We start from the raw sequence: 19,730 nt of genomic DNA, 5'->3' as shown, positions 1-19,730 counted from the left end.
GCTATTCTGAATTATAATTATGATGTTAGAATATGTTACTTAATAGCGAATGATTGAAATGAGGTTTCGTAATTATTACTATATCCTTGTCAATGAAGTACAGTAAATGATTCTCTACTAAGCAAGATGAAGAACAAAATTGATATATTTTCAAGTGTGATCTTTTACATGCAACAATATAAAACAGTTATTAACCTTTCTTTTTCTAAAAATACATACTTGTTAATAAAAATAAATGTATATGAACCATTTTTTAAAAACCAAATGGGTGTATATATAATTGTTTGGATCCTGTATTTGTACCCTCTCATGGTTGTAAACATTTGTATTAAGTCTATTTTCAAACTGGTTAGTAAAATATATTTTTTCGTATTTCAATAAACCATTAAATTGAGCTTTTACTATTTTTTAATTAGTGTAAAATAACTCTTATGTCAAAATATCTGTTTTATATCGAATATATTTTGGAAACAATCACTGGTAAAAAAAAAAAAAGATTATTTTTCAGGCCATGCTTACGGTATGAATATGATGACTTAAGACATGGTACAGTTTCTCAAACAAATTCTTGTTCGACATTAGACTGGATTGATTTAAGAGTGGGGGCCATACAACAGTTGCATAATGCCAAATACAGCACAGTCTTATTTAGCAATGCTAGTTATCCTTTCCCCGACATTACATCTTTGAAAGCCATTTCTAGCTACTGCATTGAAATGCAATAGTCATATGGAATGGTACCTTCGCTTGTGAATATGTCAACATTATGATTGCTCCAGCATGCAAAGTATAGGGTTCTTTTGGTAATAAATACTTTGTAAAGTTTTAATTTTTTTTTTACCAGTAATGATTAATGTATAGTTGCAGTGACGTTTTGCAAGCTTTAAACAACTCTCAGTAAATGGGTCCCCACCAGCTCCCATGTTCTATAACATATACCAAGATGCTCTCTCTCCACTCCAAGCATTACATAATTGTTGAACCACCCCAGTCCAGACTGTTTGTTACAAGATGGAGAAGCAGAGGCCTGGATTTTAATTCTCAGTCGTTTTGCTCAAAAATACTCAGGAAGGCGGATATAGTGCACTAACCACAATGTCAATTTGTTTTCTATTAGCTCAATCATTAAATGCAGTTCTTCCTTGGTAATATATATATATATTTTTTTGCATTCACACATTTATAACATGATTTTTGTGAAAATATAAAGATTTATTTTACCTCACTTGCCACAATTCAGTAGAAAACCTTGTAACCAGTGTGTACAAATCTAGTCGAGTTCACCTCGTTTTATTTATTATTTTGGTTACCGGTACATATAGAATACTATACGAGTTTTCGCTAGATATTAAATATAGAATACTATACGAGTTTTCGCTAGATATAATTTTTACGAAACGAGTGAACTTCCCAAACGTATCTGACCTCACTTTCGTTCGGTCAGATACGTTTGGGAAGTTCACGAGTTTCGTAAAAATTATATCTAGCGAAAACGAGTGTGGTATTTTATTTATTACCCTCCTTTAAATCACGCAAATTATGAAAAATCAATCAATCAATCAATCAATTTTGTAGCCTATTTCAAGACCGGATGTTGATTTGCATAACTAGCTGGTGCACGACTACGTACCGCCGCATTGAGAAATAGTTCGTTGTACTTACGCTACTTCTCAGTGACGTTTTCAGGGGAGGTGTAGACGTACTTCCCCATAAATTTCCATCGGGTTTCATTTTTTTAATTTAAAGCAAGCTGTAAGGTACATGCATCAATATATGTTTATTTTCATATTGGGTGAAAAATGGGTAAAACTAATGCATAATTCCATATTTTAACAAAACGCCCCCAAAAAAACAAATGTTCCCGTTACCCCACTGGTTATGCTAATAATGATGAATTCACAAATCGCAACTGACAATAACAATTTGTTGACCAAAAATCCAACCAATAAGAGAATAACAAGTGTTTTTGCAGTTAAAAACGTGTAGCTTGCAAAAGAAGCTGAGTTCACGGGAAAACTAGTTATAACTTTAAGGTCGACGACAGTCACTTTTCGCGCCCTTGTTTTGGCTTTCTTTGTACACAATAAATATAGCATATCTTTCCATAATTTCACTTGAAATCAATATTTCGTAAAAGGTACAATTTTTCAATCACAGAATTTTCTTCAAACACATTCAGGTGCTTCAGTAATGTTCGAAAAAAAATAAAATCAATAGGAATTTTGCATTGGATTTTTTCCAGCATTCTTAAAACGGAAACGTCATGTACCCAGTCTGGTTATTCTAAGGAAGTGCAAAGTGACGACATTGGAATTCTGACGTCATTCAAATTCAAAATTAGCTATATTATTACAATGCATCGCCACATTAAAATAAAAACTGGTCTACTAACCTTGACCCCTGTTAAATTTCTACAACAAGCAAACAACGCTGTTTACAGGTCGGCATATTTTACTTTTTCATAATTCTACAAAAAATATTAGGTTTAAGTTTAAAAAACAAACAAACTACCTTTTGTCAAATATATCATATGAAAAAATTAACGTTGGATATGTTTCATTTATTGTGTACGAAGCCAAAACAAGGGTTCAAAAAGTGACTGTCGTAGACCTTAATAATGATGAATTCACAAATCACAACTGACAATAATAATTTGTAGACCAAAAATCCACATAATAAATAAAATGAATATGTTTAGTTATTGTTCTATTCATTCTTTTATTTTTATATTTTATTTAAAAATATTTCTCGCGCGGTCCAGTTTACATCAACTTTTAATGAATGACATTTGTAGTAAAAGTTGTGGATGTTACTGACCTTGACATTAATTATGAATGAAAAAAATAGTCCCGTTATGCTAATAAGGTCGCTGTCCAACCAATTGAAATTGACTCTGTTCCCTGTTGACAAATCAAAATACAGTTTGTAATACGCACCTGGTGGTGCGTACGAAATTTGTACGACACCGCTATATCTTCACCAGGAGGGTAATAAAGGTTTTTTCACACCACACATCATGCATGGTACCAGATATTTTTGTTTTAGAGAATTTTAATTATTTTTGAAAACTTAAACAGACTAAAATATTTGTGTATTACAGTCATACCATCCCATCTGTGACCAAAGATGGTGTTTGTTTGTTTTTTTGTCCCAGGTAATTGAAGATAGTTCCAAGTTTTGTAAATACAATTTGTGTGCATTTTTATGAACAACAAAACATTGAAGATAAAACATCCTCCATGCTATTTAAAAAAAAAAAAATACTTTGTACAAATGTTTGTCAATGACAATTTTGTGCTATCTGATGCTACATTATACAAATTGTGGACCATAATAACTTTTGTTAATTAAACTATGGAATAAAAATACAAAGTTGAGGATAGACATTTTGTTCTGGTTAGGAGGCACACAAACTTGTTGGACGATTGGTACAGCTTACTAGATTGTGAGACATTCCATTGTACACAAACATTTATTATATTCCTTTATTTTGATTTTTAAAATGTTTATTTTGGAATGTAAAGTTTGCTAAACAAGTATTTTTCTACCAAAGTAAAGTTTGTTTTGTTTAATGACATCACTAGAACACTTTAATCACCGGCTATTGGATGTCTTCAGAATAAAGATGCTACTTTTTTTCTTCTATTTTTAGCTAAGGATCTTTTATTTATATAAAAAAAATAGACAATCAAAAATACATTTGGAGATAATTTGTTGGTGTTTTTTTTTGACAAAAACAGTATTATTTAAAAACTACTTTTGGTGAAACATGTTCAAAAATACATTATACGTTGTAGAAGTATCACGAGGGGTATATGGCTTTTTATGTACCCTCTGTGAGCACACTGAGGGTAGATAAAAAGCCATATACCCCGAGAGATGTTAAACCATATGATATAGCCAAATAATCAAAATAACGCCAGACAATAATTGTTAACAATTTATTAACGGAGCCGTACCACGCGGACGCGAACGAAACCACTTGCCAGTGACGAAAAATAGTTCCATCGATAAACGAGTTTTTATCTTCAAATATTTGTAATACGAAATTTAAACAGATATTAATATACTTAATTGATTATCAATGTTATTTATAATCTAATTATTGCTTTAGCATTAACTGGGGTGGCTGGAAACTGTTGGAAATTACAGACAGGGTATAAGAGAATTTGGCTCCGCCCACAGGGATATAAGGGATTTGTCCAACGGCAAACAACCAATGAGATTAAAGAATTTTACATGAAGGCGAAATAAACGTATTTATGTTCCAAATATTCATGTTTTCTGCTGTAGTAAATAATCACGTGATTACTTATTTTCTTGCATGAAATATTACACATTGTATTACATTATTTCATTTAATTTTTTTTAATCCACATATTTGTTGTTATTAATTAATAATTTACAATTTGTTTCATTTAGGTATTATTAGACTACAGGGAGATTTGCTTGCTTCTTATTTTTCAAATACGTTTTATAGCTATGACCGTTGATATCAGACTGGTTACAGGGTATAAATAAAGAACACACTTTTGTTTATTTTGTTTCTCCCAATCTATCCTTATACTTGAATTATATATAATTATTCATACCAGGCATCATGGGATTTCATTGCAGGTGCTATTGTGTTTACATAGAAAGTGCACAATTGGAGTTATTTTATCTTGCTTCTGTGTTATTTTGTGCATTTTAACACATGTATCCGTATGTATTTAATCAGGTTGTTTTTAGATGTACGTATGTTGCTGGGTTAAATACTGCTTGCCAGTTTAATCACTTCTTTTTTTTTTTATGATACTTTATGGCTTCATTAGTCTACACCCAGGCTTTTGAATTAAATGTACTTATATACCAAGGTATAATTTGATGTAATTTAGTCTTCTACACTGGTGTGTACCAGTAGATAAAATGTGCTATTGGGAGGTGGGAGTGGGGAGGAATAATATACAATGACACGCATCACAGCCTCCCCTCTAGGGAGGGGGTTGATCCCCTACCAGTAGATACAATTTTGTGTTGTGAGACGAGGGTTGAATAATATACAATGGCATGGAGCACAGCCTTCCCCCTGGGGAGAGTGTTGATCCTCTGCCCCCGGAGTTTAGGCTACAATCTGCACGTTTTCACATTACACTAACGACCATTTATTTTTAGAAGTGCGATTAAAAGAACCCAAAATATTGTAAATTACATTTTGTATCATTTAGGTAGATTAATGAATCTCATTTCTTCAACCATTTTCTTACATGCAATAAAATTGTGATTCATAGATTCAAACCTGTGTTAAGTCATGGGAACACTGTGCATTAGTTTTTAACATTAGCTAAATATATCCTTACTGTTGTCAAACATTGTGCTGTGCAGGTTTTCTAGATCTGACATTATACCACTTGTTTTATTTTGTTAACATGTTGTATAACTAATATTTTCTTATTTGTGATTGTCATTAAAGAAATAAAGATTAAACAGTTTTGTTGTTTATTTGCATCCATCGGTTTCCATTTTCCATTAGCCCCAGAGCCGGTTTATCTCAGTAGCACGTGCTAACGGGTCCTGTGCTTCATGGGGTCCCACGGTGATGTGTACATCTATTTTCCCTAGATCATTTCCTCTCCCCGAGGGGATTGCAAAATATATATCCTGGGAAGGGGCGATGTGGCTCCTTAAACCAGTTCTGATCAGCCTCCATTTCTCAACTTTATGCAGTTGGTGCTTTTTTCATTGATGGAACACAATTTTATTAACAAGCCACCTGTAAATGATGGGAGTGATCTTGAGCAAAAAGATCCTCTGCAGTCTTCACAGTCCTGGGTCTTTTCCCACAAACCGATATTAATGTTAAGATTACCGTAAGTCACGGTAGTTATGCACCTATGGTGATCTTAGTGCTAAGATGGCTTCCTGGAATACACGGTAGACATGTCCTAGCCCATGTTGTTTCAACATAGATGCTGAACAACAAAAGAAACAAGAATATTTTAATGTGTATAATTTTTCATTACACAATTCAGTAAATTGACATTTTTAATAGACACAAAAACTAAATGGATTCAAACTGATAATTTTAAATATAAATTAATATTGGTGCTCATTTTGTTGCACAGTCTATAAAACTGCTTCTAATTGAAATATACAAAGTTCTGAAGATATAAACTGAAGTTGAAATTTGTTTTGTGTTAGGACACTACTAGAGCAGATTAATTTATTAATCGTAGGCTATTGGATGTTAAAATGTACACCACCCCAGACAGGATAGCACATACCATGGTCTTTGATATACCAGTCGTGGTGCCCTGGTTTGAATAAGAAATAGCCCAATGAGCCCACTGATTGGGTTTGATCCTATACCGACTGCACATCAGGTGAGTGCTTAACCACTGGGCTACGTCCCGCCCCGACAACAAACTCATTTTTAGATTATTTTTAACACTGAACATAATAATTTTTAAGTACACTTTTTGTATTCTCCAAGTGGCTAATTTAAACCAAATATTAAACTACAAAATGTATTGAAGAAATCTGTTTATTGTAGAATGGCATAATAAATTTGTCAATATAACACAAAATATTCTTGCATTTGACAATAGGGTAGTAACTTTAGCCACGAAAAGCTGTTTCTACTTTTCTCCCCACTTTTCTTGCCGGTTCTGGTTTATTTGACATATATGACAATCTGGCATTGCACTGAAACCGATCTATTTAATATCTGACGGACATCAATTTCTCCATTCTTTGTACAACCATCTTGAACAGCTACTGACGTTGCCTCATCACTCATCATCAGTCTGTATTGTTAAATCGTCTTCCACTGCCTGTTCTCCACTTCACCAGAACGGACATCATATTATCCACACTGGTCCAATCAGCTTCTTTTCCCCACTCCAAGGTGCAGTATGGAATCCTACTTCACTGTGGAATTTTCTTGGGATCGATCTTGTCCAGCTGTACTAGTCTAGTATATGGTCAAAGAAAAGAGTCTGTTGTGTTTAATGACATCCCGAGGGCACATTAATCATTCATCAGCCATTAAGTGTTCATTGTTTGGTATTTCTAGTGTGTAGTCTTCAGAGGAAACCTGCCACATTTTTACATTAGCAGCAGGGGACACTGGTTGGGATGAGGAAAAGCCAAAGGTTCTGCCAAGGAAGTACACAGAGAGACAGAGACAGAGAGCAAGAGAGAGACAGAAAAAAACAAGTTAGATACTTTTTGAAACCACAAATAATAGAAATCATCTACAATGGGTACTACTGTATTCATCAATTTGGTACTACCATTCTATTTTTTAAAACCTTAAAGAAGACATTTTGTATTATAGTTTAACAAATGCTAAACAATAAAACCAAACATTAGTCTACAAGCGTGTAAGTTGATGATGCCACAGACACAAATGACATTCTAAAATGAAGATGTGTGTTTATGGTTACTCAGGACACTTGGGACATAACCTCAGAACAAGCTTCAGAAGTGATCCCCAACAAATGATCTGTCATATGGATGTGTATGTTTAAGAAATATACATACTTGGATTTTTTTTTTGAATAACCTATTAAGTTTATAATCAAAGCAAAATAGTTTCCAGGCACGGCAGAAGCAAGTAGACTGACTGAGATCGAAAGCAAAGTGTCTAGCGGGTTCGTGGGTATGCTCTCCCATAACATTTTGAATTCTAGATGTCCTGAAATGCAATTTCCTGCATTCTACAAGTATAATTTATCTCTGCCTTAATATTTACTACCAATATTTTTTATTCAGAATTATTGGGGGGGGATAAGAGCCTACCTAATCCCCCTGCTCTGCTGTGTCTCATTTGCAGTATGTTCTGTGATGGACTACAAAAGGATACGGTTTCAACTGCTCGGCAAAATTCTTCATATCCTCCCCAATCTTGTCCTGCCCGGCGGGCGCCACCACGCTCAGCTCCACCAGGTGAGACGGCGACAACGGCTCCAGGTTCGACATGTCAGTCTTCTCCGGCTGCAGCATCTACAATGGGACCACAGTTTAACAGAGAATACTACGTTAGATACCTTATAAACAAGCATTCTGAGAGTACTGCATTGTGACCACAGTTAAACAGAAAATACTACGTTAGATACCATTAAAACAAGCATTCTGAGAGTACTGCATTGTGATCACAGTTAAACAGAGAATACTACGTTAGATACCATTAAAACAAGCATTGTGAGAGTACTGCATTGTGACCACAGTTAAACAGAGAATACTACGTTAGATACCATTAAAACAAGCATTCTGAGAGTACTGCATTGTGACCACTGTTAAACAGAGAACACTACGTTAGATACCATTAAAACAAGCATTCTGAGAGTACTGCATTGTGACCACTGTTAAACAGAAAACACTACGTTAGATACCATTAAAACAAGCATTCTGAGAGTACTGCATTGTGACCACAGTTAAACAGAATACTACGTTAGATACCATTAAAACAAGCATTCTGAGAGTACTGCATTGTGACCACTGTTAAACAGAGAACACTACGTTAGATACCTTATAAACAAGCATTCTGAGAGTACTGCATTGTGACCACAGTTTAACAGAGAATACTACGTTAGATACCATTAAAACAAGCATTCTGAGAGTACTGCATTGTGACCACTGTTAAACAGAGAATACTACGTTAGATACCATTAAAACAAGCATTCTGAGAGTACTGCATTGTGACCACTGTTAAACAGAGAACACTACGTTAGATACCATTAAAACAAGCATTCTGAGAGTACTGCATTGTGACCACAGTTAAACAGAGAATATTACTTTAGATACCATTAAAACAAGCATTCTGAGACTACTGCATTGTGACCACAGTTTAACAGAGAATACTACGTTAGATACCATTAAAACAAGCATTGTGACCACAGGTAAACAGAGAATACTACGTTAGATACCATTAAAACAAGCATTCTGAGAGTACTGCATTGTGACCACAGTTTAACAGAGAATACTACATTAGATACCATTAAAACAAGCATTGTGACCACAGTTTAACAGAGAATACTACGTTAGATACCATTAAAACAAGCATTCTGAGAGTACTGCATTGTGACCACAGTTAAACAGAGAATACTACGTTAGATACCATATAAACAAGCATTGTGAGAGTACTGCATTGTGACCACAGTTAAACAGAGAATACTACGTTAGATACCATTAAAACAAGCATTCTGAGAGTACTGCATTGTGACCACAGTTAAACAGAGAATACTACGTTAGATACCTTATAAACAAGCATTCTGAGAGTACTGCATTGTGACCACAGTTTAACAGAGAATACTACGTTAGATACCATTAAAACAAGCATTGTGACCACAGTTAAACAGAGAATACTACGTTACATACCATTAAAACAAGCATTGTGACCACAGTTAAACAGAGAATACTACGTTAGATACCTTATAAACAAGCATTGTGAGAGTACTGCATTGTGACCACAGTTAAACAGAAAATACTACGTTAGATACCATTAAAACAAGCATTCTGAGAGTACTGCATTGTGACCACTGTTAAACAGAGAATACTACGTTAGATACCATTAAAACAAGCATTCTGAGAGTACTGCATTGTGACCACTGTTAAACAGAGAATACTACGTTAGATACCATTAAAACAAGCATTCTGAGAGTACTGCATTGTGACCACTGTTAAACAGAGAACACTACGTTAGATACCATTAAAACAAGCATTCTGAGAGTACTGCATTGTGACCACAGTTAAACAGAGAACACTACGTTAGATACCATTAAAACAAGCATTCTGAGAGTACTGCATTGTGACCACAGTTAAACAGAGAATACTACGTTAGATACCATTAAAACAAGCATTCTGAGAGTACTGCATTGTGACCACAGGTAAACAGAGAATACTACGTTAGATACCATTAAAACAAGCATTCTGAGAGTACTGCATTGTGACCACAGTTAAACAGAGAATACTACGTTAGATACCTTATAAACAAGCATTCTGAGAGTACTGCATTGTAACCACAGTTTAACAGAGAATACTACGTTAGATACCATTAAAACAAGCATTCTGAGAGTACTGCATTGTGACCACAGTTAAACAGAGAACACTACGTTAGATACCATTAAAACAAGCATTGTGAGAGTACTGCATTGTGACCACAGTTTAACAGAGAATACTACGTTAGATACCATTAAAACAAGCATTCTGAGAGTACTGCATTGTGACCACAGGTAAACAATTGAATGGAATCGAATGGATGTTTAACGACACCCCAGCACAAATAATACATCGGCTATTGGGTGTCATACAATGGTAATGAAAATAAATAAAGTGATGATCAACATCAATATTAAAATTCAAGACTTAAACAAAAACAGTGTAAAGAACTGTGCAAAAACACAAATATCACAGAATTTTACGGATACTGAATTTTACTCAAAACTTCAATTTTGTGCTGTATTGGCCATTCTCAAAGAGAATGTTACACCCCTGCACCACGGTGAGGTTACAGCACACGCAGGGGCCACAGGTAAACAGAGAACACTATGTTAGATACCATTAAAACAAGCATTCTGAGAGTACTGCATTGTGACCACAGGTAAACAGAGAACACTACGTTAGATACCATTAAAACAAGCATTCTGAGAGTACTGCATTGTGACCACAGGTAAACAGAGAACACTACGTTAGATACCATTAAAACAAGCATTCTGAGAGTACTGCATTGTGACCACAGGTAAACAGAGAACACTACGTATGTGGCCATTAGTTACCATATAAACAAGCATTCTGAGAGTATTGCTAAAGCAATACATGACTCCTACCAGAAAATTGGTTACTGTTTTAAAATTGTATAACAATCTCTGAAACTTCCCGGATTAAACTTCTAAGAAAGTAGAAGCAGGAGTAATCAACGTGAACCAGGATTTAAGAAGCAACAGTATACCCCACATTACTGCTTCAATATACACAATGCTACATTACAATTTTCTACATCCTTCATTAACTTTATAAATTCGCAAATGAAACAATTCTTAAGCACATATTTTTTCGTCTAGTGAAAATATTGTAGACATTCCATACCATAATTTACATGTACATACCCTGAAAATCTTAGAAACTGTTACTTTCATCCGTCCTTTGTGAAAAAAATGTCCCTGAATCACATATTCATGATCTAACCTAAAACAAAAAATTAAACAATAACCATTAACACAATCAATTGATAATTAATGCTTTACCTAACACTAAACTGGTTGTCCTATAATTATTATAATTATGATACAAATAACATTGAAACCAAAAAACAATACCACTTTAATATTCATGATCAAATATCTGATAACAGATGATAGTATTAGATCCTGTATTTCTTCAGTACAAACTAGTTTCACACATTTCATACCTATGGATTCTTTTGTTTACTGGACCCACACACCAGTTCAGGTAATTTTAGGCTAGGTTCAGCCCTGTATCATAGACATTATAAGCAGTTTTTGGTATGGTAACATCCTTTGATTGTTTAATTATCTGTTATTACCTGAATCCCATTTCATTAAGAAACTGGACAACATTGTCTGAACAAGCAACATCAAAGCATGCTCGCACTAGGGTTGGTCTGTTCCCAATTTCTGGTTGTCCTAGATATCGTATGTGGCTGAAAAAAAAGTTTGGTTTGTTTAATGACACCACTGGAGCACATTGATTAATTAATCATCGGCTATTGGACGTCAAACATTTGGTAATTCTGACACATATTCATCAGAGGAAACCCGCTACATTGTTCCTAATGCAATTAGTTGAATGTATCCACTGAGGTGGTTTGATCCTGTGATGCAAGCACCTCAAACGAGCACTCAAACAGAAGAACAGTTGCCATGAAAGACTGTGACCTGTATCAGCTAAACAAACTTACTACGCAGCATCAGGTGTGTCAAGGGCTCGCCTCACACGAAACAATACAAAGTTGGTTGGTTGAGCTACTGGGCCACCTGAAGCAAAAATGAAAAAATGTTAAATTAATGATTACTTTTAAATATCAACATGTCTTATTTCCATAATTAAGGCCCTATTTTAGCTGGCGAAATGGAAGTTTTTTCACTGAATGTCGGCTAAAGTCACTGAGCCATTAGCAGGTAAAGCATTTTGTAGTTCTTGGCCAAATTAATTATAGTAATGCCAAAAAAAGAGACTCCTTATTACTTTCATTTTAACAGAACAATGACATATTAATTATCATTTATTTAATACTATTGTGCTTTAATAAAAAAATATTTAATTGCATTACTTAAATTTTATTACTGGAAGTAGTAGAAATATTACAATTTGAACTAAGTGTCTAATTTGGAACCTTTTTGGAAAAACGTGAAATATGACAAAAAATTAAATGTATCGATAATGGTTCACTACACCTATTTGATCACACTTCTCCACTTTCTTCTGGGAAGGGTGAAGTCACTTCTTCTACTTTTTCAATTCTATAATATACTGAACCGCAAAAGAAACGCGACACATGTGTGGCTGAGAAAATATGTTTCAATTTATTAATATCAAAGATAAATTTTGAAAAATCTGATAAAGTCAATTTATTGGATGCACTTTGACCACAGTCTCTGGGTCGTTTGCCTGTGTTCAGGTAGTGGGGGGATCCAGCACATCGAGATTGTAGGGCGTGACATGTTCAATACCGTGTATGTCCTCCCTGGGTGTTCAAAACGGCCATACACCGTCGGTACATGGAGTGCACGAGGCAGTTCACAAAAGCCATTGGCACCTGTGCCCACACCCTCAAGAAAGCTGCCTCCAGTTGCACACGAGTTGTCGGCCGTGGGACCATCTGGTTAAGCCGTCTCTGGATTTCATCCCACAGGTGTTCAATCGGGTTCAAATCAGGGCTGAGAGCCGGCCACGGCATGGTTCTGATGTTGTGCTGACGCAGGAAGTCCATGGTGATCCTGGCCGTGTGGGGGCGAGCATTATCCTGCTGGAACACGTGGTTATGGTGACGCGTGAAGAAGGGCCCAATTCTCTGATTCAGGCCTATAGCACCCCAAACCATGATGCTTTGGCCACCCCACGGGTCTCTCTCCAGGACACATGCGTCTCTGTAGCGTTCACCCCTCCTACGCCACACCCTCACTCTGCCATCCGAGTTGGAAACGCAGTACCGGCTCTCGTCAGAGAAGACTATCAACCTCCATTGTTGATGCCGCCAATGTTGGTGCTGTGTAGCCCACTGTAGTCGTGTCTGACGGTGGCGGGCGGTGAGGACAGGTCCTCGAGCGGGACGTCGGCAAAACAGGTTGTTGGCGGCCAGTCGACGTCGTACCGTGTCGTCACTAATGGGTCGCTGTCCAGTGCCAATGGTCGCGCGAGCTGTCATGCTGGCCGTTCTGAAGCGATCATGGAGGTGTTGCTGGTTGATGTAGCGGTCCTGCCTGGGCGTGGTCACCCGGGGGCGCCCGCTGCGGTGACTGTCTGCAGTGCTGTTGGTGTTGATGTACCGCTGCTGTAGACGATGGATGGTGCTGACATGGACATTGTAAGCGTTAGCAACAACCAGGGCACGCTGCCCGGCTTGCAATCGGCCGATAGCTTGTTCTCTCTGCGCTGCTGACAATCGGGTCATACCTAATGCGTGCAAATTACGAATGCCAGGAACGCGGTTCAAGTTGGTTTTTATACCCATAATCTCCACGAGATGCACGTGCATTTCGGTTTTCATGACAATTGTTTGCGACTGCCACCCACGGCCTTCGAGACAGGTGCGTTTTGGCGTGTCGTTTCATGGAAAGTTGAAAGGGTACCTGCAATTTGGGTCTCAGTCATAATAATTGTAATATTGACAGTTACATCCCCGAAATAAATTGTTATAATTTACCATATAGAAATGACATTTAAAAATCTCGCGTTTCTTTTGCAGTTCAGTATATTATGACCTGCCATAATTATTTTTAACATTTTCAGTTTCACAACACAAAACGGTTTGCTAATTAATCCAACTGGCGGTTTGATTAAATTTAAATTTACCTAACCTACATGTACATATGAACAGAACGACACTTTGTGTGAAATATTGTGCCATATGATTATAAAATCTTACGCAGTGTGAACACCATCTCATGGTCACTGAAGCTCTGTAGGTTGCTGTCCGTGTTGTCGCACAGTCCCCGTAGTCGATGCAGTAGAATCTCTCGGTGAGAGTCGATGATGGTGCCTTGGAGGAGATACTCTTGATGGGGGGCGATGTTGTACTTCAACCCAATACTAAACGTACTCTCCATCTTCAATCTGTACACAAAGACAGAACAAATCCGATAAATTCATTATAGGTTATTTTGAAATGAACATACTAATGTTTTAAAAATAAATATGCTGATTATATAACTTGTATAACTTGCTACATTAAGGTAATACCCACACATTGTAAACTCTGATTAAGACTAATAATGATTAGTTTTTGTTGAATAATAACTGTAGGTTTTTGCAGGGTTTCTAGAATTTTTATAAAATACACTAGCCATGGGATCAGCGGTTTTTAAAATTTACTAGCCATGATTAAAAATTCACTAGTCCTACTTTACTTTAAGTTAAAGGGACATTCCTGAGTTTGCTGCACTTTTAACGATGTTATCGACTAACTAAGACTTTTTAACGATCGTAATTACATATCAAATATATTTTTCTGCATAAAATATTAATGGCTGTATATTAAATGTGTTTCTGATTGTTCTAATATTTGTACTAGGTTAAATTTCACTTTATTTCAAAAAATATAATTTTTTCATACGTATGAAATTATTTGAAGACAAAATCCAGTTTGGGCTTCTTACAAATATTAAGATGACCAGAAACACATTGAATATACAGACACTGATATTCTAAACCAGAAAATATATTTAATATGTAAGTTTAATCGTAGAAATATTTTATTAGTCGGAAACATCTTACAATGCACCAAACTCAGGAATGTCCCTTTAATATAATTTTACTAAATAATAGTAATAATCGGATATATGTCACCTAAAGAGCGAGATAGAACTTAAAAACACAAACATTGGGAGGTGAGGGTGGGGGCAGGATATTCCTATTTACATAAAAGACTTAAAAGCAACATTTTTCTAAATATTTTCACTAGCCGTTGGGCATGGCAATAGTAGATATTTACTAGCCCAACAATGAATATCACTAGCCATGGGTGTGGGGCTACCATAATTTAGAAGCACTGAGTTGTTGCAATTTTTGACATTCAACAGATAATTTAGCTAATGATGCACTCGACACATTTTATTTACGGTTATATGGCGTCGGATCACAGTCCACACAGACACTGAGAAAGGAAACTTGCTGTCTCCACTTCATGGGCTACTGTAACTCTTTTTGATTAGCAGCAAGGGATCTTTTATATGCACAATCCCAGACAGAATAATACATACCACAGCCTTTGCTACACCAGTTGTGGAGCACTGGCTGGAATGAGAAATAGCCCAATGGGCCCACCGATGGGGATCGATCCTAGACTGACTGCACATCAAGTGAACGCTTTACCACTGAGCTACGTCCTGCCCCACTCTTAGAGGGCATTGATAACTGTTCAAATGTCCGTCTAGCTCTTTTACCAACAAAGTACTTGGGCTTGAGCTAGACATGCACGATAATGCTCATATATATATATATATCTAGGCAACTATGTGACTATAGTCAAATTCAAAGTTTATGTTTGTTCTGTTTAACACCACTACAGCACATTGATTAATTAATCAGATGTCAAACATTTCGTGGAAAGAGTTAGACCCGTACCCCTCTATATCAGTCTCTAAGACTAACCCTAACCACTGAAGGGGGGTATGGGTCGAACTCATTCCCATGTGTTAATTCTGACATGTAGTCATCAGAGGAAACCTGCTACATTTTTTCATTAGGCCATGAGAATGAAAGTTATAGATTTGTGTCCACCGCCCGCATGCCGTGAAAGTACCGCTGAAATTTTTTATTATTTACAAAATGTATCATTATTTGCACAAAAATGGCACTTAATGATCATCACACAAATTCAAGTTCCAAATCGTCAATAGTGGCAATGTCTACGAGGTCCTTTGCGCCAAAACTGCCATCTCCGTCATAAATTCTGAAGTGTAGCCCAGTAGAGCACCGAATCCTCAAGCAGGAAGCAGTATATTCCAAACATTGCCGAACTCCTGATGTGTCGACCTCATTTGGACTTGAATCTACTATGGAAATAATAGATCAATAAAAATAATGAAAAATTAAAAAAAAGCCTCATGTGTTTTTAAAACTGTTCGGACGCAAATCTATAACTTTCATTCTCTTTGCCTTAGTAGCAAGGAATCTTTTATATGCACTTTCCCACGAACAGGAAAGCACATGTGACATACCACGGCCTTTGGAAGTTGTGGTGCACTGGTTGGAACGAGAACAAACCCAATCAGTTGAATGGATCCACCGAGGTGGTTCGATCCTATGACGCTACTAGTGTCGCTAGCACCTCAGCCTCAGGCGAGCACTCAACCGACTGAGCTAAATCCCGCCCTTACGTTTATCGGTCTAGAGCGACTAAATAGAATGAACTTAAATTTACGGAAAGTAGGATTTAGCATTCGTAAAAATATTGATCATATTCTTACAGAAATATGTAGAAGAGAAATCAATATATTTCTCATTAGAAAATGTGCACGCATAAAAACATCTTAAAAATCACCAAAAACAGACCTACCGGAAACGGTGACACTTATTACACTTTTTATTTTAAAAAGCATTGCCAAGTTCGACCACTCTGATAATAATAATAATAATAAATTCTTTATTTAGTGAGTGTAACACAGTTAGCAAAAGCTAATCTTCCCTGAGGCCCTCAGGTACAAACGATACAGAATTACAATACATACATTTATGAACAAATAGAAAATACATATATTGCAATAAACATATGTACAGATGATATTATTTTAGAAAATATTTCTTGAGTCTATATTTAAAAACAGCAGTATTTAGCGATGATCGGATAGCTTTAGGTAATTGATTCCAAAGTACTGGTCCAGAGTAACTGAAAGCATGTTTAAATAAAGACATTTTAGGTTTTGGAATACATATATTAATAAGTTTGAAAGATAGTTTGGGGCTTCATTGTATAGACATTTATAAATTTGTAAACATTTGTGATAGAGGATTCGTGTTTCCATTGTCATCCATTTTAACTGTTTAAATAGTGGGGCAGATGGAGTAATAGGATCTACATCTAATAACATCCTTGCAGCTCTCTTTTGCAGTTTTAGTAAACGTTCTAATCCATCCTGATTACAGTTTCCCCAAATTACACAGCAGTAATCGATGAGTGGTAAAATATACCCATTGTAGAAAAGTTTTCTTGCATCTAAATTTAAATACAGGTATGATTTTCGACAACAGATACAGACGTTTAGGGGTCAAGGAACACACATGTTTAACCTGATTTGTCCATTTTAAATTATTATCAACTTTAATTCCTAAAAGTTTTTCACAATCAGTGTGTTGCAGACGTTCTGAATTTATTATATAAGAAATATCATTTTGGATTGTAACTTTTTGTCTTGTTTCTATAGTCATATATTTGGTCTTTTTTGTATTTATGAACATTTTATTATAGGAACACCATTTTTCTACACTATTCAGATCGGGCTGTAGTTTATCTTGAATATGAGTAACAGTTTTCCCTGACATGAACATTGTTGAATCATCTGCATACATACTTGTGGTTCAATGTATAGTGGAAGATCATTTATGTACAGTATAAAGAGAAGAGGTCCTAGTATGGAACCCTGTGGAACACCATAAATTATGGATTTAGGTTCTGATGTTGCCATTCATATAGTGACTTGCTGAGTGCTGTTACTTAAATAAGATTGGAACAAGTTAAGAGAATTCCCTTTGCCGCCATAAATGTTTAACTTTTGAATCAGAATTGAATGGTCCACAACATCAAAAGCTTTTTTAAAATCAAGAAATATGACTCCATTTAGATTTCCTTCATTCATTTCATGTAACCATTTATCAGTTATATCAATAAGTGCTGTTTGACATGAGTGTTTTGGTCTAAAACCTGATTGAGATGAGTGTAAAAGGTCAAATTTTGTTAAGTAATCATAAAATTGCTTGGAGATATGTTTTTCTATTAATTTGGACAGCGTTGGCAATACAGATATTGGCCTATAATTTATAGCTTCAGTTTTGTCACCAGACTTGAAAATTGGGCTAACTTTAGCATTTTTAAAACATTGTGAATAAATACCACTGTCTATTATTTTGTTAAAAATAAATGTTAACGAAGAAGCAAAATATAGCATGCCCAAAGTAATTAAAGTCATGATGTCGTGATCACAATAAATACAGACAATCAGCTTCGAATTTTAAAATTATTGTAAATGTTATATCTTTAATACGGAAGACAGTAAACCCCAATGTGTTAACTATAATCACACAAATATCATTATAAAACAAGATAGCCAAATTTTAACTTACACATATTTTAAAAAAAACGTTTAAAGGGACATTCCTGAGTTTGCTGCAATTTTTAAGATGTTATCGACTAAAAGATACTTTTTAACGATTGTAATTACATATCAAATATATTTTTCTACATAAAATATTAGTGGCTGTATATTAAACGTGTTTCTGATTGTTCTAATATTTGTACAAGGTTAAATTTCAGTTTATTTCCTAAAATAAGTTTTTTTCGTACGTACGAAATTATTTGAAAACAACATCCAGTTTAGGCTTCTTAGAAATATTAAGACGACCAGAAACACATTGAATATACGGACACTAATATTCTAAACAAGAAAATATATTTAATATGAAAGTTTAATCGTAGAAATATGTTATTTGTCGGAAACATCTTACAATGCAGCAAACTCGGGAATGTCCCTTTAATGTATCGAAAGAAAGAAAGAAATGTTTTATTTAACGACGCACTCAACACATTTTATTTACGGTTATATGGCGTCAAACATATGGTTAAGAACCACACAGATTTTGAGAGGAAAACCCGCTGTCGCCACTACATGGACTACTCTTTCCGATTAGAAGCAAGGGATCTTTTATTTGCGCTTCCCACAGGCAGGATAGCACAAACCATGGCCTTTGTTGAACCAGTTATGGATCACTGGTAGGTGCAAGTGGTTTACACCTACCCATTGAGCCTTGTGGAGCACTCACTCAGGGTTTGGAGTCGGTGTCTGGATTAAAAATCCCATGCCTCGAATGGGATCCGAAGCCAGTACCTACCAGCCTGTAGACCGATGGCCTAACCACGATGCCACCGAGGCCGGTTTTAATGTATCGAAATGCAGACAACGGCATAATCATGACATTACACCACCGAAAAAAGTAATCAGGTTTAATTAATCATCAGCCATTGGATGTCGAACACACACACACACACACACACACACACACACACACACACACACACACACACACACACACACACACACACCATCATCAGTCTCCACCCACGTCCAAATAAATATTGTGCATACAAACATGTATGTAATACAAAATTCAAGGTAAATTACTGGAGAAAAAATCTAGTGGACGAATCGCCCAAGAATATTTTTTTGGTTGTGGACGAATAGTACCGTGCTATAATGGTTGAACAAAACTATAATGGTTAAACAAAACTACATGTATAATGTTTATATATAAAAAAAAACCCCCAAAACCCAGAAACGTTTTTGATGAAGTGACAGTAC

At 35.7% G+C, this 19,730-nt stretch overlaps 1 protein-coding gene across 2 annotated transcripts; it reads right to left on the bottom strand.

Moving 5' to 3' along the window:
• Window positions 1-6,509: 6,509 nt before the first annotated feature.
• LOC121380879 (mediator of RNA polymerase II transcription subunit 18-like) lies at window positions 6,510-16,715 on the bottom strand. Of its 2 annotated transcripts, none has more exons than XM_041509883.1 (7): window positions 16,629-16,715; window positions 14,087-14,274; window positions 11,900-11,975; window positions 11,525-11,641; window positions 11,088-11,166; window positions 7,847-7,986; window positions 6,510-6,952 (listed from the first exon to the last, which is right to left on the bottom strand). In XM_041509883.1, exons 2-7 carry the CDS (start codon window positions 14,265-14,267, stop codon window positions 6,907-6,909), a joined length of 639 nt encoding a protein of 212 aa, XP_041365817.1. In that variant the 5' UTR covers window positions 14,268-14,274; window positions 16,629-16,715; the 3' UTR covers window positions 6,510-6,906. The 2 variants fall into 2 exon arrangements, with proteins under 2 accessions (XP_041365817.1, XP_041365818.1); XM_041509884.1 differs by lacking the exon at window positions 16,629-16,715 and adding an exon at window positions 16,031-16,227.
• Window positions 16,716-19,730: the final 3,015 nt, after the last annotated feature.

This window comes from Gigantopelta aegis, chromosome 9 (assembly GCF_016097555.1).
Source record: "Gigantopelta aegis isolate Gae_Host chromosome 9, Gae_host_genome, whole genome shotgun sequence".
In the NCBI taxonomy this organism is placed as follows: domain Eukaryota; kingdom Metazoa; phylum Mollusca; class Gastropoda; order Neomphalida; family Peltospiridae; genus Gigantopelta; species Gigantopelta aegis.
Note: the sequence above shows the minus strand (reverse complement) of the source record. Positions and strands in the feature narration are given on the sequence as shown.